General features: G+C 47.9%; 1 protein-coding gene across 1 annotated transcript in view; it reads left to right on the top strand.

Moving 5' to 3' along the window:
• SYT17 (synaptotagmin 17) overlaps nt 1-22,045 on the top strand; it is an 83,872-nt gene that overhangs the window by 453 nt on the left and 61,374 nt on the right. Inside the window, exons 2-5 of the mRNA XM_040257043.1 lie at nt 3,384-3,401; nt 4,030-4,178; nt 10,370-10,518; nt 13,656-14,275. Of these exons, the coding sequence (XP_040112977.1) occupies nt 3,384-3,401; nt 4,030-4,178; nt 10,370-10,518; nt 13,656-14,275 (936 nt within the window). The remainder of the gene's footprint in view (nt 1-3,383; nt 3,402-4,029; nt 4,179-10,369; nt 10,519-13,655; nt 14,276-22,045) is intronic.

Below are 22,045 nucleotides of genomic sequence, written 5' to 3'. Positions count from 1 at the left end.
GAGGAGAGGCTGGGGACCCCCCACACCCCGGGATGAAGGGCCCCAAGTGGACTCTCTGCACGCGCGCCCTCGCCTCCTGGGGAAGGAATGGGGGTGGGGCGGACTTTTCTTCCCCCTTTCCCCCACCCGGTCCCTCGGGCACCCCACCCCAGGGGAGGGGCCGCGGGGAGGGCGGCCCGGGGCGCGCCAGCCGCCCGGCCCGCCAGCTGTCGTTGCCTTGGTGACGGCTCTGGCTAATTGGCCGGCGGAGCGAGCCGGAGGCAGCTGTTCCGGCCAGGAGGGACAAGGACATCGTCTCTCCCGGGCACTGGGTGCTGAGAGGTGGGGGACACCCCGGAGGCGCGCTGGTGGTGTTTGGGGGCAGCCGATTACTTTGGGCATTGCCTCGGGAGTTGTGGACCCTCCCTCCCTTCATCTTGGGGACACCCCACAAGAATCCTTAGGCTGAAATAATTTCCAGGCACCTTTTCCTGAGGAGGGCATGTTTGACTAAGAGACCTGTCTTCTCCGTAGGAGGGGGAAGCAGCGACGGGTCAGCGCCAAGGTCATGCGGTCAGACCCGCTGAGCTGCTTGTTTCTGGCACTGGGTCCTTTGCCTCTGGCAGTGATACCGACGGGCTCCTACATTCTACCTCCCCAGAGGCAGACCGGTGCCTCTGGGCTCGCTTCTGCCCTCGCCCACCCCTGGAGGGGCTTCTGGTACCTCCCCCCTTTGGCTCCCACACCCCCCTCCTCCTGTCCTTAGTCTTTTCCACCTGCCAGGAACTCTGCCCTGCCGTCCGCCCATAGCCGCCCCATCCCTCTCCTGGCTTAGAATCGCTCCACTGACTTCCCTTTCATGGAATCCTTAGGTCATCTTTTCAAGTTCAATGAAGGTCACATTTACTGTTCACCTACTGTGGGGATGTTGTTGCGGGGAGTGGCCACTGAACAGGTTCAGCAAACACTTGGGTGACACGTAATATGTGTGGGCACTGGGAACACAGCTGAGAAAGCAGCATGGTCCCTGCCCATCAGGGACCACGCACTGGGACATGAACCACGTTAGAACGGGCTTCTACGGTTCTTAATGACTATCTTTCGCACAGTAATGAAGAGTAATGAGTAATGAAGTGACTTGCCAAGGCTACTCAGGGGCTTAGAGGTTGTGGTGAGGCCTGGCCGGGGGTGGGATGGGGATTGGTGAGGGATTTGTTAAGCATCTGGTATGAGGATGGCCCGGTGATGTTGACTTTTCTTCTAGAACAAGGTGTTTAACTTTTTCTGTAAAGGCCTACATAGTAAATGTTTGTTTTTCTTCGAGGGCTGAGTGGTCTGTGTCACAACACTTCACTTTTTGATTATGGCACTACACAGAGACACTAGTAAATGAATGGGCATGGCTATGTTTAAATAAAACTTTATTTGTGGACACTGAAACTGAATTTCATATACTTTGTACGAGTCAAGAAGTATTCATCTTTAACGTTTTTTCAACCAATTAAAAATATACAAACGCTTCTTAGCTGGAGGGCCATAGACGATCAGGCTGCAGGCTGAATTTGGGTCTTTGAGTCATAGCTTGCACCCCCTGTTCTAGAATAGCTGGACTTTCCTTCCTCCTTTTTTTTTTTCTGGATTGAATCCATTCTCCATTGGGTCAAACACGTGAGCCTGAGGCCCAAAGGCTCAGCACGCTTGGGAGCCTCAGTGCATCTCCCCTTTCCTCTTCGTCTTCCTTGGTTTCTCTGCCCCCTAACACTCACCTTGCACCTAGACGGGACCCCTGAGGTAGCCTTGCCTCTGCTCATCATGGTTTTAGAAATGGTTCTCTTTTGATCACTATATACCCAGGAAATGCCTTCCTGTGAGCCTGGATCGTTGTGAAAAAGCATCCCTTTAACCCTGCACTTTACCATAAGCATGTTAAAGTACTTTCTCATGTAAGCCCTATGAGGGCATAGCTGTTTGCTGCTTTCTTCGCCTCACCACTCTGTCAGCCAGGACAGTCCCTGGTACCTGGCAGGATCCAATTGGACTTGACAAACTGTCTGGTTCTCATAAGCCACAGAAAGCATGCAGATACTAGGCAGCACAGAGCCTTTTCATAGTGTCCTAGCTTAGCCCTTCCATTAAAGGAAAAAGAGGTAACTGAGGTTCAGACTCCCGACTTGCCTGAGTCACATGACTGGCCACTGATGAGGCCAGGACAAGTACCTCTTTTCTCAGTTTTGTCCCTCCCCCTGCACCTTGTGATTGGTGTCCAAGACTTTTTCCCGCCAAACTGTAGTAAATCCCTTATCACTTCAAGGATTTTGAGTTTTTCATGAGCTAAGTACCACCTGTGATGTTATTTACTTAATTTCTTTTCTATAAATGGACTTGTGCTTTATTTTAACTTTAATATGAAAAGGAAACGTCATGTCACTACCATAATAGAAAACCAGGGTCACCTGATAGAAACTCAAGGCAATAGGAAAAATACAATGAGAATAATGCCACATTCTTGGATTCTAGCTAGCTAGTCTGTCTGCAAGGCCCTGAGCTGGGGTCTGCTGTCTGTTTAAAAAGGAAGGCAGGGGTGGGATTTGCAGCTATTAAAAAGATGTTACATATAGGGGTACCAAATTAAGATCTTCACCTTGCAAAAGAATTGAGAACAATGATTAGCTTTCTCCTTGACTCAAAGTTCTGAGTTCCATGGGAGACTCCTCCTAACCTATCTGGTTTACTTGGCCTTTTGGAAAACTGTGAAGACCCTTCCCAGAAAGGAGGTGGGGGGAGCCTGTCTCTTGGGAACCAGTGAGAAGAAGCTGGGGTGGGGGGTGGGGCTGAAGATGGAAGGGAGCCCCTCCCTTCTTCCCGGGGACCAGACTATGGCTTTCTTTTCCGCTCCGTCTATTTGTGGGTGGTCATATGAAGCTCCCCACCATTGGAGCAGAATTGGAAGGTAGGGCCTCTGGGAGGGCGGGGGAGCCAAGTGACATCCATGCTGTGCCTGCCTGCAAGTTAGCTAATCATGTCCTTCTGGGTTGGCTTCATGGCTATTTCTGTATAGGAAGGTTTGCTCCTCTCCTGAAGTGTGGCTGCATTGGATAGCATGACTATCTATCCACCCGCTCTGATTCATAACAGCATATGGTGCAAATCAAATCGAAATGCTAAAGTTTCCCATTTATTTGGTGTTGGTTAGCCAGGAGGCTACCAGCAGCCCTGAAGGTAGCAGCACCTTGTTAGGAGGTCAGCTCCCTTCCCAGGATGGTAAGTGGAAAGAAGCAAGGCTTGTTTTTTTTTTTTTTTTTTTTTTTGAGTTGCAGGAATATTGCTAAACTGGTCTTGTCTCTCTCTCTGTCATCCCTCGCCCCCCGTGCCCCTTGGCTTCACGTGGATCTCTAAAAGGGCAGTTGGAACCTTTAAACGAGGTGAGTGAATTCAGTGATTTGTTTGGTCTGGCTTCTAATCAAGAAATGCTTGCTTTTCATTTTGGAGCCTTTCGTGGGGCTGTGGGGATGCTGAATATTAAACAACAACCGGATGTTGATAACAGCTCGGTTTCGATGCCATTCTAGGGAAGGGAGATCCTGGTGAAAAGATACTAGTTAATGAGACTAGGTTTCCCTTCCCACCCTCTACTATTCCATTTGATTATCTCTGCTTACTTTAATGTCATGAAATTATTACAAAAAATATTTGTGCTTTGCTTTCAAGAAGACAGAGTAATAATCACTGTTTTGCGAACATATTGCATAGCCCTCACGATGTTGAATAAACCACCCACATGTCAAGAAAGACATTCATATACAAAGGAAAATACCTGCAAACGTTTTGCTTGCTATTAATGGCTCGAGCCGGTCGGTGTTTGCCATCTTTGTACCTGCAGTTGGTAAATAGGAATGGAAAACAGTTTGTTCTAAGAGATCAGCCGTGGAGACAGACCTCCTGAATGTCGTTATTTCTCATCAGGGATCGGCTGCTTGTAACTGTGGGTGTTTTTCCTCTTCTTCCTCCCCTTCCCATCTCTCCTCTGCCCACTGCCCCCCATGGCCTCAGGGTTTCCTTTCTAGACTCTCCGACCTGCTGCTCTGCAGATGGACTTGCCGCCACTGCTGTCAGAAGTGCTATGAGTCCAGCTGCTGCCAGTCGAGTGAGGATGAAGTTGAGATTCTGGGACCTTTCCCTGCCCAGACTCCTCCCTGGCTGTAAGTAAAACTGCTCCGAACTTCCTAGAAAGCCACCTTAAGACCTTTCTTTTCTCTGTTTCTGCGAGGGGTCTGGGACATCTAGGGGTATGGAGGGGGGAAAGGCTGAGTTTCCATTGACCTTTTAGTCGCTGATGGCTTGTACTGTGTGCCTCATTGCGTTTGGCAAGCTGGTGAGACCAGCTTGGGGTGGGGCTTCGGTTCAGCTGGTTTTCACAACCGGCCTTCTGAGATACGAACAGTGTAATGCTAAGCATGTGGGCGCTTTTAATCATGTTGAGTGTCGTTCCAAGTGGAAAAAGAGATCTGTGAGCATCTCTGTTCTTCAAGGGATGTCCAGATCCTAAAGGTTTTCCATCCAAGTCAGTATGAGAACCATCCTAGCACCTGGCCCATGCTAAACACTCAGTGAGTATTTGGTGTGGATGACATGAACAAACAAGTGCCTCTTTGCTGATATGAGCAAGAACTTCAGTAACAGGGAAGCAGAACACACCTCCAGGCTCCATCGTGTCCTCCAACACTGTTTATGCTCTCTCTGGCATCTTTCATTTTATTTCCAATTCGTTCTCCTCCCGCGCCTGCATACAACATCTCCATCTGCCAGTCGCTCAGATATTTTGGGAATGCAGTTTTGAAGCTTTTCAGCCACGTGTCTGGGCCACCTCTCCGTGGCTGGGAGGGGAGCGTGGCCAGAGTCTGGGTTGAATCTAGAGGGCCAGGGCCTGGGAATCGTCCAGTACAGCTTCCCATGATGCAGAGAAGGATGCCCAGGGAGGCAGGAAGATGGTGTGAGGGCCCTCAGCTGGAGCCTCAGTGGGGATCCTGTGCTGTCTCAGGTAAATCCTTGGGCTAAGATTCCAGAAGCCTCTGGCACCCCATCTTTTCCTTGGGGGTCATGCCTCAATCCTCTAATTTTTTTTTGAGAAGCAAGTATCAAATATTTTCATAGCAGAATGGCTCTGGGTCACAATCTGTGAGTTCAAATCCTACTTCTAATTTTTTCCAGTTCTGTGACCTCAGGCAATTTGCTTGATCTCTCTGTGCCTTGATTTCCCATCTGTCAAATGGGGATGATAAAACAGTATTTATCTTATAGAGTTGTTGCTATGATTGCATGAATAAGTTTATGGAAAAATACCTTGTTGGCAATCATAAACATAAGTGATTCTTTTTACCCTATTTTGGTCTGGGTTTCCTCATCTGTAAAGTAGGGGAAGTAATAGCACTTATTTTATAGGGTTGCTGTTAATAATAGTGACATATGCATGTAACATGCTTAGCACAGTAGTAAGTATTCATCTCTATCATTATCAAGTTATTGAGAGATTCTTTAAATTGATGTAACAACTATGTGAAGGAACCTTCCCTGACTCACAGGTTGTAGCCTGAATCCTGCAGTTGTGCACAGAGTTGAGATGTTTGGTGAAACCAGCTCATTAATGAAGGAATTGTTCCCATTTTCTAGTGATGGAGGTTGGCTCAGCCCATCTGGTGTCTTTAAAGCCATGCTCAGAAGAATTCCAGCTCTGTGATGGCACGGCAATTATCTGTCTTTTTTCATTCCAAAAAATAGTGATTGCCTAGCTGATTAACCTGAAGGCAGAAATTGAGTCCTGAAAGTGTCAATTATGCTTTTGGAAAGTTAAGCTCAGTTTTTTTGGTAGTTATTTCTTGAGGCTGCCCTGTGTACCAAGCACTACGGGAGGCACAAGACTAGATGGAGTCCTGTTCCCATGCTCAGGGGATTTAATATCTGGTATAGAAGATAAGGGCTTCCCTGGTAGCTCAGCTGGTAAAGAATCCTCCTGCAGTGCAGGAGACCCCAGTTTGATTCCTGGGTCGGGAAGATCTGCCGGAGAAGGGATAGGTTACCCACTCCAGTATTCTTGGACTTCCCTTATGGCTCAGCTGGTAAAGAATCCAATCCATGTGCAATGCAGGAGACCTGGGTTCAGTCCCTGGGTTGGGAAGATCCCCTGGAGAAGGAAACGGCTACCCACTCCAGTATGCTGGCCTGGAGAATCCCATGGTCATGGGATTGCAAAGAGTCGGACACGACAGAGTGACTTTCACTTTCTTTCACTTCACTATTGGAGATAAAGCAGGTAAATAAATTAGTTGTGTATTCACATCCTGCACACACATGTGACAGTTCTGCATAGAATTTTGTTATGGAAAAGTTCTGGGAAAATGGCTTCAGGCATGACTGGATCCAGGGGCTCAGATGATGTCATGGGTGTGCGTGTATGTGCTCTCTCTCTCTCTCTTTCTGTTTCTTCTGTATTGGCCTCATTCTTAAGCCTTCTTTTTCCTTTGCATTATGTGTGACAGCAGCAAAATATCAGGAAAGGCTCTCATTGCTCTGGTTTGGGTCACATGCCAATCACTTGATCCAGTCTCTTTTGCTTGGAGGAAAAAGCGCTGGGATAATGTCTGGGTTTCCTGACCTGAAACCAGGGAAAGGGTTATTCCTCCTGAAACACATGAACTAAGCTAGTTGAACAGGAGTTGGCAGACTTTTCCTATAAGGGGCCAGAGAGTAAGTAATTTAGCCTCATGGACTAGTTTTTATTGCAGCCACTCACTTCCATCGTTTTAGTGCGAAAGCAACCATAGGCAATTCACTAGTGAATGGGCGTGGCTATGCTCCAATAACACTTCTACAAAATCAGGCAGTGGGCCCCAAGTTTGCTGACCTGGGTAATAAACAGTTTGGATGCTGTGACTGGATCCGGGGTAGACAAACACCACAGATGGGACACTGCATCTCGGAAGAGTTGGGGGAATCAGACAAAATGAGCCTGCAAGTTCAGGTTGTGTGGGGTCTCAAATGCCAGATTAAGGAATTTGGATTTTCCTCTGAACCAGAGGAGACCTCTGATAGACACTGAAAATCACAGCCTGTTTGCCTCAGATGTTGAGAGTTACAGATGTATGGCTACTAAGCTGGAGGACAGTTGCGTTTTGCTCAGGTCGCTGACCCTTTGTGCAAGCAGGGGGTTCTTTCTGGGATGGCATGCTCAGGGAAGACACTTATTTTGGTTATGCTACAAGCAGAGAAGTGAGCTGGAAACTTCCAGCAGCCAACTCACCACATAGCTTCCGGGGGCATCCTTCACATGGTGGTCATGATGAGCGAGACCACCTAGACTTGTGCAGTGCACCGTCTGAACAGCTGTACATGACCTGTGTGCTTCCCAAGGTGACCCAGGTCTTCCTTGAACCCTGGATAGCACTGAGGACATTTTTGATAGTCAACATCATACCAAATGTTAAGAGAAATCTGTAAAGAGGAGGCAGGTTAAATCCTCCAGAAAGAGAAGTTACAGCTTGTGCTTTCCCCGGATTTATTTACCAAGCGGGCAGTTGCATGTTATCAAACAGGCAGGGAGCAGAAATGTCAAGCATACAGGCTTTGCAGTACCACTCCTACCGTGCCATTTGAGGCAGGAACCACAGAATGTGCCTCTCTGTGGGGTGGCAACTGGCAGGTGAGCTGGGTCTTTGCCTGTGTGACCGGAGGGGACACACCATCAAGTGTCACATATGCTTTTGACATGTGGGACCTGCAGCTTTCCTGGGCTGGACTGGGCTGATGAGAGTCAGGAAAACCAACTCACCATATGGTACCATCCGACTGGCTCCTTCTGTGGCAGTGCCAGAAAGACCCCCACTGAAGAGTGAATTAGGTTATTTCTTTGTTCGAGAAGCATGTGTTGAGTACCTACTATGTGCAGGGTTCTTCCAGGCCTCCTAGGGGATGCCCAGCTTGGTAGCGTGGGGCGTGTAGTCCGGAGTCTGGTACTGCTGGACTCCACTGGGGTTCTGCCATTCAGTGGTGCAGATCCATTCTTCCCTCCTGCCGCCTGACCAGGACTCTCCATTTCCCTGTCTGTAAAAGGGGTAGGGGGGTTCATAACAGCTAACTCCTGGATTGTTTCAAGCCTGAAATGACAGTTCAGATAGAGCATTTAGCACAGTGCCTGGCACACAGTAGGTGCTCAGTAGCTACTGCTACCTTTGATCCTAATAAGGCAGATGCCAACATTAAGATTTGTAGGCTGTTATGGGAGGGGAGACAAGTCGTGCCCTCCGGTGATTGTGACTCAAGATAAGTCAGATAAAAGCCACCAGAAATGTGTATTCATTCATTCACTGAAAAAATAAATCAGAGCACCCCACACGTGCCAGGTGCTGTGCTAGGAGGGCCGTGGTGAACGAAGAAGACACTGCCTCTGCCCGCATGGGCCTCTGGCTTAGTGTCAGATGCAGAGGAGAAGCAGGCAGGCCACACTTAAAGAGGTATGTGCTGGAGGGGGCCAAAAAAAAGGTGCAGCGGTAAGGGGAGACGGGCTGGGAGGAGGCGACTGGACTGGTGGATCCTCTCTGAGGAGGTGCTATTGTAGCTGAGATCTGAATGATAAGGAGGAACGAGACCGGTGATGGGGCAGGACGAGCATTCCAGGTAGAAGGGACAGAGGGCCTGGAGGTTTGGTGGTGGCAGAGGAGGCAGGGGTAGCCCAGGTATACCCTGGTCCTATGTCTGGGAGGAGGCAGCCAAGGCTTCAGGAAGCAATGGCATTTAAGCTGACCCTTGAAGACTAATGGAAGTTTGCAGCTGGAGGCAGCGGCTGCCATGAGGTGTGACAGCCAGGAAACAGGCCATGCAGGTGGAGGGCCCCAGTGGCTGTCACACGTTTTTGCTGCCTTCCTGGGGAGATGCAGCTGCTTTCCTTTACGGGAGAGAAAGATTGATCTAGTGTGATCCTGTCTCCCTTCCATCCCTCCGCCGGCCCCGTTTCATCTGCTGCGTTCTCCTATTCTTGACCAGGAGTGGGAGGCACTGGGCATTGCCCCCGTAACATGCCTGCTTGTCCCAGCTGTGGCCCTAGCTTTGGAAGAACATCAGATCCATTTCATGTCATGCACAGGATGCGTCTGACCTCCCAGAACTTGAAAGTTGCATTTTTCGAGATTGGTTTCTCTGCAGGTTTAAATGTCAACTTGGGGGATGCAGTTTTGGAAGGTATTGGTCTGTGGCTGTGATGGCTGAGGGGCTCGTTATCAACAGCATCAATCTCACGGCCACTTTGCCGGCTCTCTCCCCTCACCCCCACTCCCAGCATCCTCACTAGCTGTGTGAGTACTGGAGGATCTTAAAGCCACCTCTGCTATAATATTGCTAACATCAGCTGAAAGGTATTAAGCATCTACCTAGAACATACCAAACACTGTTCTAATCATTTTATATATGTTAGCTCGATCTTCAAAGTAACCATGTAAGGCAGGTGCTATTGTTAGTCCCATTTTACAGACAGGGAGATGGAGGGAGAGAGAGAGACTTGCCTTGAGCCAGCCCTTAAGTACTACTTTGTACCCCAACCCACAAAGAGTGTACTTTCTATTTTTCCAGCATTTCTAATCTTTATTAGGAGAACATTGAGTTGTGGATGCTGCTATTTACTGGTGTTTCTATGCATTGAACTGTTGTTCTTAAATCATGGATTCTCAGGGCCATTTTGTAGCTCAGAGTCTTAGCTGCTGGACCACCAGGAAAGTCCCAAGAACCTTTGAGTGACATTGTTACAGGATATTTTTTCAAGATGTTATAGACATAGTGACTGTTGAAATAACAAGATAATTCTTACCGAAAACTACTTGCAGAAGTTCTAATGCATTTAAACAGCCATGTGGTTCCTTCCAGACTGAAGACTGAGAGGTCCCATCTTGATGGCATCACCAACTCAATGGATATGAGTTTGAGTGAATTCCAGGAGTTGGTAATGGACAGGGAGGCCTGGTGTGCTGCAGTCCATGGGGTTGCAAAGAGTCAGACATGACTGAGCGACTGAACTGAACTGATCTTGGTTTAGTCAGGTGGTGCCTGTGTGGCAATATCCTAAATAAGTTTACATATCCCTGCCCCAGCCTCAGCTTTGAAATTATGCAAATTCTTAGCAGATTGTTCTAATTGGGAAATAGTCTTTTACTTCACATCACATTTTGTGCAAAAAGCAAGACATTATTGAGAATTAAGGGCTATTGGGAATTTATTTCAAATTTGCATTATTCCAAGTTGCATAGACTGGGCCTGAGAGCAATTTCATCCTTGGTCTGTCCCCCACGGGACAGAGGTGCCAGTCCCTGGGGATTCTCTGACAGACCCTGAGACCTCTTCCCTCCTACAGGTTGGCCAGCCGGAGCAGTGACAAGGACGGGGACTCTGTGCACACAGCCAGTGACGTCCCGCTGACCCCACGGACCAACTCCCCAGATCGGAGATGCTCATCCTCAGACACATCTAAGTCTACACACAGCCTGACCCGGAGGATTTCAAGTAAGCCTCTCTGCTCTGACTGTCGGGGTCCTGGCTCAAGTCAGCTGCCTCTCGGGGTCCATGAAGTACAACCCTGTTATCTGGGCCCCCAGGGTAAAGGGAAAGAGCTGGCGTTCCCAGATGCTCAACAGCACCCCCAGGGAGAGACATGAAGGACAGGGTTGCTTCTGGGGGAGGAGTGGAGAGTGGTGTGACAGTCCAGGAGACAGGATGACAAAGAGGTGACAGCAGTGTGACAGAGGAGGGCATCGTACCTGATTTCTGCCAAGTTCAGGCAGAAGCAATCATTTTGATTGATTTTTGTTTATACTGATCACAAGTTTCATTGAATTGGCTCAGTTGGTAACGTTGTCAGCATATATCATTTCGGACCCGAAAGGCAAGTGTTAGTTACCATGTTACACAGCAGGGCCTGCAAATTCAAGTGACTTGAGGGCCCAGGTGGATTGTGTCAGTGGCTAAGTGCCAAGGGCTGGAGGGAGATAAATATCACCCTCGTGAGTGACAAATGGCAGCCGACTCTTGACCTGGCACTAGGGCAGGGTGGGGACTGGGGCCAGTTGGGAAGCCAGTGTCTTATTGAAGGGGAGCAGCTGCTGCTCAGCTGTAGCCATGTGGGATTGTATTACCTGACCTTTCTAAAGAGAAACTGGCAGTCTGGGTTTTTATATGAAACTTCCTTACTTTTCAACCCAAACAGAATGTATCTCTGGGTTGAATTTGACCCTTGGCCAACTCTAGAGTGGGCCACTCAGCACACACACACACACTGTAGCCGGGGTGTAGACCAGAGGGTGTGATTTGGGTAGGGAAGAGAAAGGGTGATAAAGCCTAGAGTCTCCCAGCCTCTTGTTACTAGCCAAGTGTGTCTCCTCTGTCTCATGCAGCTGGTGTCTGAAATTCACTTAACAGAGGGAAAAGGCTTAAATTCATGAAACTAATCCACTCAGCTGGAAATGATTGAGATCTCTGATCTTTTCTGGGAGTGGATGGGGAAGAAGAAAGAAGTAAATTTCAAGAGCTTGAAATAGTGAAACAGAATGGGTGTCTGGTTTCTGTAGCCTCCGTCTTTTCATCTGTAGAATAAGAGGGCCTGTCTGCCCTGGGCAGCCTGCTGTCCAATACAGTGGCCACCACAGGCATGTAGCTGAATTGAGATGTACTATACGTGTTACATACCCACTGGAGAGAATTTAGAATGTCTCACTAAAATGTTTTTATATTTATTACATGTTGAAATGATTATATTTTGGATATATTGGTTTAAATAAAATATAAAAATTAATTTTACCTGCTTCTTTGTACTTATACATAATTGTGGCTACAAGAAAATTTTAAGTTACCTTTGTGGGCTTCGATGGACATGAGTTTGAGCACGCTTCGGGAGTTGATGATGGACAGGGAAGCCTGGCATGCTGCAGGCCATGGGGTCACAAAGAGTCGGACATGACTGAGTGATTGAACTGCACTGTGGCCTTGTATGTCTGTATCTGGTTCACGTTTTATTTTCTCTTGGATAGCGCTGGTCTAGATGATCCCTAAATCTTACTTCCAGCTCTATACAGAGATGACCGCGTTTAGCACAGTTATCAGGGTGCAACCATGCACTGGCAAGGGCTCATGGTTATAGCCAACAGGCAGGTATTTGGGCAATCAACAAGATGCCACGAAAGAACAAATACTATGTAATTTTCCCAACAATACGGGGAATCTCATAGTCAGACTCCTAAGCATCTGCAGAGTAGGACATGGTTACCCAGGGAGCTTGAACCAGGCAGGTGTTGGTTTCACCTATGCCAGATGAGTAAGTTCTAGAAATCCACTCCAGCAGAGTGTGTAAAATTAGCAGTACTATGTGGAGTACCTAAGCATTTGCTAAGAGAGTAGATCTTATGTTCTTAACAGACACACAAAAGTAAGTAAATAAAGAAGCCAGGAGGAAGCTTTTGAAAGTGATGGATAGTTGATGGCATAGATTGTGGGGATGGATTCACGGGTGCATACTTATCATCAAAGCCATCAAGTTGTGTAGATTGAATATGGACAACTTTTTGTGTGTCAGTCACACCTCAAGTGCTTTAAAAGAGAAAAGAGTGCCATGAGGTTATTGCTAGAATAGAGAGATGAGCAAAGATGGCAACAATGAACCTGGGAGCCGTGAACTCTTCTGCTTAATGGGGAGGGGAGAGGCACCCCGAAAGTGACGAGCTGTGAATGTGACCCTTGAAGGTGAATAATAGTTACCATTCAGTGCCTCTCACCACAGGCACGTTCTGTGCTGGGCTCTCTCCGTGCATTTTTTCACCACCATCTTTGATGTGGTTGCTATGATTGGCTCCATGTTACAGATGGGAAAACCAAGTGTGTAAAATGGGCCTGGAGTCACTTGGCTCGTTACTAGGGAGTCATGTGGTTCACGAGGAAGTAGCTGGGTTGGAATCTGACCCAGACGCTGGCCCCAGAGCCCACTCTGTGAAAGCGGAGGCCGTATTGGGGAATGGTTAGAGTCGGACCCTGGGGCCAGATAGGTGGGGCTTGGATCCTGGTTCCTCCTCCTACCAGTTGTGTGCCCTTTGGTGAGTTACTTAGAGTTTCTGTTTCCTCATCTGTAAAGTGAAGGTAATCAGTTCAGTTCAGTTCAGTTTCTCAGTCATGTCCGACTCTTTGCGACCCCGTGAATCGCAGCACACCAGGCCTCCCTGTCCATCACCATCTCCCCGAGTTCACTCAAACTCATGTGCATGGAGTCGGTGAAGGTAATAGTCACTGGCTAATGCCTTGTGAAGGTTGTGAGTGTGAAAGTGTTAGTCGCTCAGTCGTGTCTGGCTCTTTGCAAGCCCATGGACTGTAGCCCGCCAGGCTTCTCTGTCCATGGAATTCACCATTCCCTTCTCCATGTATGCAGGCCATTTAGAGCAGTGCCTGGCAATTAGCTGTCGTGGAGATGGGGATGTTTGTGCCGCTGCCCTTCCTCTCATAGAGTAAATAAGAGGATTTTCGGAGTGGAGAGCATATGGAAAGAGCATTATGAAGCAGAGCAAACAATGTGAGAATCTACGAAAGGTCCTTAATCTCACACATCGGCCCAGATCCAGTCCAGTACTTTGTGGTAATTGTTATTTCTGCTGGGTGTGTAGGTCTCGAGTCCAGACGGCCCAGCTCTCCACTGATTGATATTAAGCCCATCGAGTTCGGCGTTCTCAGTGCCAAGAAAGAGCCCATCCAGCCCTCGGTGCTCAGACGGACCTATACGCCAGATGATTACTTCAGGAAGTTCGAGCCCCGCCTGTACTCCCTCGATTCCAACAGCGACGACGTGGACTTCCTGACAGACGCGGAGATCCTGTCCAAGTACCAGCTGGGCATGCTGCACTTCAGCACGCAGTACGACCTGCTGCACAACCACCTGACTGTGCGTGTGATCGAGGCCAGGGACCTGCCGCCCCCCATCTCCCACGACGGCGCGCGCCAGGACATGGCGCACTCCAACCCCTACGTCAAGATCTGCCTCCTGCCGGACCAGAAGAACTCCAAGCAGACCGGAGTCAAACGTAAGACCCAGAAGCCCGTGTTCGAGGAGCGCTACACCTTCGAGATCCCCTTCCTGGAGGCTCAGAGGAGGACCCTGCTCCTGACCGTGCTGGACTTCGATAAGTTCTCACGCCACTGCGTCATCGGCAAGGTGGCTGTGCCTTTGTGTGAGGTCGACCTGGTGAAGGGCGGTCACTGGTGGAAGGCACTGATTCCCAGTTCTCAGGTAAGGGGTGGGTTGGCAGTGTCTCCTGCTGGGAGCTTTGTAAAAAACGATTATTATTTTTTTAATCTCAGAATTTAAGTTTTGTTTGTTTGGGTTTTTTTTTGCATTTTTAAAACTTTTGATTTTGAAATAATTTTTTGACTCCCAAGAAGTTGCAAGAACAGTACAGGGAGTCCTGTGTGTTCTTCATCCAGCTTCCTGGATGGTAAATCTCATACGATCTGTGTACACTAGGATACCAAGAAACTGCTATTGGTAGCTAAACTAGACCTTATGCAATTTTTACCAGTTTTTTTTTAAATGTTTATTTATTTATTTGGCTGCATTGGGTGTTGGTTGCGGCACACAAGATCGTGAATCCTTGTTGCATCATGTAGGATCTTTAGTTGTGGCGTGTGGGATCTAGTTTCCTGGCCAGAGTCAAACCCAGGTCCCCTGCATTGGGAGTGTGGAGTCCTAGCCACTGGACTACCAGGGAAGTCCCTTCACCAGCGTCTTCTGTGTGCGTGTGCATGCACATGTGTGTGTGTGTGTGTGTGTGTGTAATTCTATGAAATTATATCACATGTATGGATTCAGGTAACCAGCACTACCCTGGGAACTTTTTGTCATTGATGCTGGGTTATTTACTAAGAAGAATTGTTGTCCAGCGTATGAAGCTATCTGTCATTTTGACTTTCAGAAATTGATCTGGGAAAAATAAGATGAGAGCTGAAGACCGGGATGATGGATGATTGCTTTTCAGGTGAATTGTAAGATTAGCTTCCTTCCCTCTTCCAGCCCAGTGACACGCAGTAGGCTGCCTGGGGAGCTACCCATGGACCAAGCCCTCTCCCCAGTGGGCTTTAGGGTCCCTTTCTGGGGCATTCTGTGGCTGGAGGATAGCAGTGCACTCACTGTGGGTGGAAAGATGTCGGGGGAGTCCAGGGGAAAATGATCCAGTTGGAGGCTGGTCAAGACCATCCATGTCAGACAGTGATCCTTGTAATGCAAGTAGGATTACTTTGCATCGAATACACCAAGGTGCTTCTAAAGCTGAGCTCTGCTGTCCAGGGATTTGATCATCCGGCATCACATTTGGGCTGCACGTGTTAAACATGAGGACTAGAGGGGCTGCTACATTGTATGCATGTATATACACATCTTCAAAGCTATCACTCTCTTAGTTTGGATTCCCCAAGAAAAAGAAGACTCTCAGGCAAGGAAGTCATTTAATAGGGAGGTGACACCAGAGGAAATACCAAGAGCAGGTAGGAATGTCACTTAAAAGATGCAGATATCAGGCCAGCCACCACTGTGGTGACTGGAGCAGAAACCTATTAGAGGAACCAGGAGCCAATGTCGGACATAGGTCTAAGAGCCTTTCATCCCAAGAGGCGAGGGAGCTGGGGTGTTAATACACCACCTCCTGTCAGTCACTGAACGAGGGCTGGGGGGTGAGGAGGTTCATTTCCTGGTATTTCTGGCTTGTGACATTGGCGGGTACAGAGCCCCTTGACATCCACAGATGCAAAATATGTACAAGAGCTGGCAGATTCATGTAGGCAGGAATGATCACGGTCGGGAGAAGGTAGTTAGTGTCTGCTATAATCCTAAGTTTGCCTTCCCATCACACAATCAGGATATATGGGATCATGTCGTATATCCTCCTCGATATTTGAAATCGAGGTTTTCAACTGTCAAGAAAATTATGTGGACAGAGGGAGACCCACCAAACACGATAAATTCCAGATTCCACTCTTTGTGTCAGGGCAGAGCCCTGGAGGGGGAGGGTCTGGACATGCCCACAGGTTGGCTCCTCTAGGTCTTGGCTGAAGTGTTATCTTGGCTGAAATGGAAAGTTCCGGGTGCACCTGCCCTGGTGTGGTTCCTGAAAGCTGGGGCCAGGGTCTGGGGGTGGGTGCAGGTCGTTAATTTAGGAGGTGATCCCAGGAAGCAAGAGGAAGGGTTGAGGAGGAGTCAGAGAAGGAGGGACGTCAAAGCCAGGGGTGGTTCTGAAGGGTGCCGTTCTGGCACTGGGGTGGGCGTGGACTCCGCCCTTGCCCAGAGGCTAGGTGGGCTCCCCAAACCTCCCAGAAGGGCTGGGGCAGAGAAGAGAAGGCGCCCAGGCGTGCTGCTCTCTGCCTGAACTGAAACTGGGCTGTGGAGCACCCGCCGCCTCACCCCTGCCCTGGGCACGCCCCGTCCCCTTCTCCTGTTTTGCTTTTCTCCATGGCACTTGCCATCCCATAGACTGGGCATTTTATGGTCTGTCTCCCCTGCTGGTATGTGAACCCCGCGAGGGCAGTAACTTTTGTCTGTTTTGTTCTCCTCTTTCTCCCCTGCTCCTGGAACGGTGATGAGCAGCTGATGGTACTCAGCAGTATTTACTGAATGAGTGGAGGATGGAAGAATCCCCAAAGGGAATTTCCTTCTTCCCTCCCTCCCTCTTTCCTCCCTTCCTTCTTCTTCTTCCTTCTCATGTAATGAGAGGCTTGTGGAAATTGAGGCGAGAGTCTAGACTCATCTCAAGCTTGCTCTGGAGTATATGCTCTTTGAGTGGGCACATCAGCTGTCTGTTGGGGTGTCTAGAAGCAGAGCTTGAGATAGAATTTCGAGGTGGCTTAGTTTCCTTAGGGTTGTTGTGACAAAGCACCACAAATTGGGTGGCTTAAAACTGTAGTTTATTGTTTTACAATTTGGAGATTTTGAGTCCAAGATCAAGGTGCTGGCGGGGCCGTGCATCCTCTGAAGCCTGGAGGGGATCCTTCTTGCCTCTTTCCAGCTTCTAGTGGTTGTTGGCAATCTTGGATTATAGCTGCATCACTGATCTCGGCCTCCCTCCTCCCATGGCCTTCTCTATGTGTGTTTCTGGGTCTTTTCTTATAAGGACATCAGTTGGATTAGGGGCCACCCTGTTCCAGGATGACCTCATCTAATCATATCTGGAAAGAAGGTCACATTCTGAGGTCCTGGGGGCTGGGATGTCAGGTCACCTTTAGGGGACACAATTCAACCCACAAAGGGGATGCAGGAGAAAACCCTGCAAGGCAGGCTGTGAAGGGGCCTAGATGAGGATGACCACCGAGCGAGGCTGAGCCTCTGCCTGGTGTGTGGTTGGGAGGGGAACTCTGGATCCTGGACTTCACTGCAGCGTTTCTTCCTTTAGATAAGGGAGCCAGCCAGCCCTGATCACAGGTCTTTGGTGGGGACCAGATGGGAAATCTGATTTTTAGCCGGGCAGCCCTGGGCCTCCCTGAAGCCTCTGTTTCTTTGAAACAGTGGTTCTAAACAGGGATAGTTTTAGTCCCAGGACATTTGGCAGTGCTGGGAGAAATCTGGGGTTTGGTGGATGGGATAGTTCTGGTGGGTAGAGATTCGGAATGCTGCTAAACTGCCTACAGTACACAAGACAGACCCCACAACACAGAAGATCTAGCCTCAGACGGTCCATAGTGCCGAGCATGAGAAAGCCTGCTGTGTGGTGAAGGAGAGGGTGGAGGGTGGAGGACAGAACACGGTCTCCCATGAAAAGGTGAGATGGGAGCTGGGCTGTTCCCTGTTGGGCAAGGAGGGTTTTCCAGGGAGAGACAGTGGTCAGGGTTAGGCCACAGGGCAGAGCTCCAGGGAACTGCTTTGCTTGTCATTCCAAATGTGGTAAAGGAGATACTGGTTTTGAACAAAAATCCACATCAGGCAAAATAGGCCTGCATTGGAGACAGAAAATAAAATCCACACACAGTGTGCCCAGGCGGTCACATGGCCGTCACCGCTGATGTCCACTGGAGGCAGGCATCTGTCTTCAACAAAGCGCTCCGAGGATGCAGCTGTGTGTGGGGTGGAAGCAGTTTCTCGTTTTCAGCCTGACTTCACAGTTTGTGTGTCAGAGTGACTCCTAGGATCTGTTAGTCCTACAGTCTCCACCGTGGGGACCCCATGCGGACATGGGTTGCTGGTTGTAGGATCAGCATGTAGGCATCCTTTGGCTCATGGCAGAATGTCTCAGCTGTTTTGTGCCTTTGACACAAGACATGAGTGTGTCTTTGATCTTGGCATTCAGGAAATCAGCAGCTAATGGAACTACTGCAGACTGGGCCTCATTGAGAAGGTTGGCTCAAAAGATAGTGGAAATGAAGACATAGGGAATATGAAGTGTGTGGGATGATTGATGTGGTACGAAGTTAAAATGGACGCCGAGAGAAATTCTCTCATCTGAGTGGGTTGAAATGAATTGATGCTTTGGCCATTTAGAGGTGAAATCCATGTAGTCTCAACTGTTTTTAAAAAAATTGTTAATAATTGTGACAAAACACACGTAACCTGAAATTAACCATCTTATCCATTTTTAAGTGTACAGTTCATTGGTATTGAGTATATACACACCATCCCCATTCATATCCAAACTCTCTTCATCTCACAAAATAAAGCTGTGTCTTCATTAAACAGCAGCTCCCCACACCCTGCTGGCCCCAGCCCCTGGCAGCCACTACTCAACTTCCTGTTTGACTACTCTGGGTACTTCCTATAAGTGAAATGACACAATATTTTCTATTTGAGGCTGGTTTATTTCACATAGCATAATGTTTGCAGGGTTCATCCCTGTTGTCGCCTGTGGCAGGATTTCCTTTTGAAGGCTGGGTAGTATTCCATTGTGTGAGTAGATCACATATTGTTTGTTCATACATCCATTGATGGAAGCTTGGTTGTTTCCACCTTTTGGTTATTGTGATTAATGCTCCTGTGAACATGGATATGCAGTTATTTCTTTAAGGTTTTTTTAAGTCAGAAAAAAAAATTCAGGATGAAGGATATTCATTTCTCTAGAGATCGTGTTGTTTGGGGAAGGAAGGAGGAGGGAGCTGGAGAGAACAGAGGCCCTGTGGACATGCTGGAAACTCACAGAGCTTTAGGAGGAACCAGCGTTCTTGTTCCAGCCCTTTCACTAGTTCCACTGGGATTGGCGTCATGTAACCTCGTGAATCTCGGTTTGCTCATGTCAAGTGGAGACATGGTACCTACTCCCCCTCCCTTGCAGTGCATCTCTCAGAATGTAAACTCTTCTCAAGAGAAATTAACTTCTGACTGTGAAAGCCTCTCAAATTAAGGAAAATTATAAATAGACTGTACCTTATAAATATGCAGTAAAAGTATTGCACGTATATAAACCATCCATATATGTAGTCAATGAGTATTTGCTTGTCATTTTCTAGGGACTGGGGCTGCTAATTTCACTCTACACTCGTGAGTGTCTACTATGAGCTAAGCAGTGTTCTACACATGCTCACTTGTTTATCTCACAAGCGTTCATTTTACAAAGGGGGAAAATAGGCTCTGGGTCTCCCAGACCTCAGTAAGTTCTCTCAGCCCCTTAAGGCAGAGAAAGGTTAAGTGATTTGTCCATGCTCAGTAGTAGAACTGAGGCCCTTTGGCTTAAAAAATGATATGTCATAACCAAGACATTAGACTGGTTCTCTGCAGCAAGCAAAACAAAGCCGCTGACCTCAGGGAGCTTATGTTCTAGTGGACAGAGGTGGGCAGTGAGCAAATGAGTTAACACATCATGCCTCTTGGCACTGTCTCTGCCAAAAGGAAAAATAAAGCAGGATTAGGGGCTGGAGAGGGGTGGCCAGGTGGTGAGAGTGGGGAAGCTGTTCCAGGAGGGTGAGGAGATGGCATTTAAGTAGAGAGCCAGGAGGATTGAGGGAGTGAGCCTGGGGGATGTTCAGGGAAGAGCATTTAAACAGTGAGTACAGAAAGTGCAAAGGCTCTGAGGCAGGGTGTGAGGCTAGAGAGTGAGTGAGGGGAGAGCATCAGGAAGTGAGGTTGAACTGGGAAAAAAGGTCACATCACGTTGGCCTTGTAGGCTGAGGTAAAGACTTGGATTTTGTTCCTAAGGGTGTGGAGTGTTTATTCCCTGGAGTGTTTTGAGAAGGAGAGGTGACCCAGCCAGGCTGCCTGGAGAAAACTGTCACTGGGGGAGACACTATACTTATTTACAAAATATATAAACTACTCCAATGACTCATAAATAAAAGACAGAATTCAGTTTTTAAATGGGTGATAGTTTTGAACAGATGTTTCGCAGAAGACACATGAAAACGATCTAAAAGCACATGGAAAAGTGCTCAATGTCATTATCCATTAGAGACATGCAGGTTAAACCCTTAGTGAGACCACACCTATCAGAATGACTAAAATCACAAAGACTGACAACACCCAATGTTGGCGAGCACGTGGAGCCACTGGAACTCTCAGACGGTGTCGTGGGCGTATCATGTGACGTGACCCCTTAGGAAGAAATTCTAGTAGTTGCTTGTAAAACTAAACAAATCTACCCCATGAACCAGCAGTGCCACTCCGAAGAGAAATGAAAATGTAACGTCTACACAAAAACTTGTACATGCACATTCAAAAAAACTCTATATGTGATGCTGCTGCTGCTGCTGCTGCTGCTAAGTCGCTTCAGTCGTGTCCGACTCTGTGCGACCCCATAGACGGCAGCCCACCAGGCTCCCCCGTCCCTGAGATTCTCCAGGCAAGAACACTGGAGTGGGGTGCCATTGCCTTCTCCAATGCATGAAAGTGAAAAGTGAAAGTGAAGTTGCTCAGTCATGTCCAACTCTTCACGACCTCATGGACTGCAGCCTACCAGGCTCCTCCGTCCATGGGATTTTCCAGGCAAGAGTACTGGAGTGGGGTGCCATTGCCTTCTCCTCTATATGTGATAGATAGCCCCAAACTAGAAATTGCCCAGGTGCTCATCAACAGAGTAAGGGATAACAAATTTATTGTTTATTCATATAATGAAACATTATTCAGCAATAAAGGAAAAAGGACACACACAGGTATTGATACACACAGCATGGATGAATGTCGCAAACATTATGCTAAGTAGAACATCCTGCTGACAACCATTATGCAAAACAGAAGCCAGACCCAAGAAAGCATGACTTGCATATATATAAAGTTTAAGAACTCTATAAAGTTACATATATATAAAGTTTAAGAATCACAAAATTTAAAAAAAAAAAGAATCACAAAATTAATCTATGGTGAAAAATTGAAACGGTGGTTGTGAATGGAGAAGGGGATTGACTGGAAAGGAGCCAAACGGAAATTTCTGGACTCATAGTGTCGGGACATTGGATACATAGGTGTATGTGCTTTCGAACTCGTCACTTAAGGGTTTTACACTTGTTGCATATAAATTTTACCTGGAAAATGAAAGAGCCATATACATTGCATTTTTGGTTGATGATGTGCCTGCTGAAGTGTTCAGGGCCCTAGTGCCTGCAACTTAACTTAAAATGCACTCAAAAAAGATCAATAGATATGCAGTAAAGCAGTTACAGCATGCTTTTAAAATATGATTTGCAGAATTAACTTTAATAACTGTTCATTTTAGGGTCTTGGTGATGTAGTTAAACATTTCCATAGTATAGTTATTTTAGCTTCTCTGTATTTGATAAAGTTCATAAGAAAATGTTGGGGAACACCAGTGAGGAGTAATATGCTGCAGGCTTCCAGGCGGGAGGTGGTGCTGGCTAGACCCGGGTAGGAGGAGGAGTAGACAAGTGGCCGGCTTGGGAGATGATTTGAAGGCAAAGTCTTTGATGCTCAGAGCCAGCCCTTAGACTTTATACTCCAGTTTCAGGGGTGCTGTTCCTGAGGGCTTTCAAGCAGAGGGGGGATTTTCAAACAGGGGATGCCACCATTGTCTTCACCAGCAATCAGAAACAGTCAGGAGCTGTGGCCATGGGGCTCCCAGATCTCAGCCTCCCAGATTCCAGT

The sequence above is a fragment of the Oryx dammah genome, unplaced genomic scaffold (genome assembly GCF_014754425.2).
Source record: "Oryx dammah isolate SB20612 unplaced genomic scaffold, SCBI_Odam_1.1 HiC_scaffold_2, whole genome shotgun sequence".
In the NCBI taxonomy this organism is placed as follows: Eukaryota; Metazoa; Chordata; class Mammalia; order Artiodactyla; family Bovidae; genus Oryx; species Oryx dammah.
Note: the sequence above shows the minus strand (reverse complement) of the source record. Positions and strands in the feature narration are given on the sequence as shown.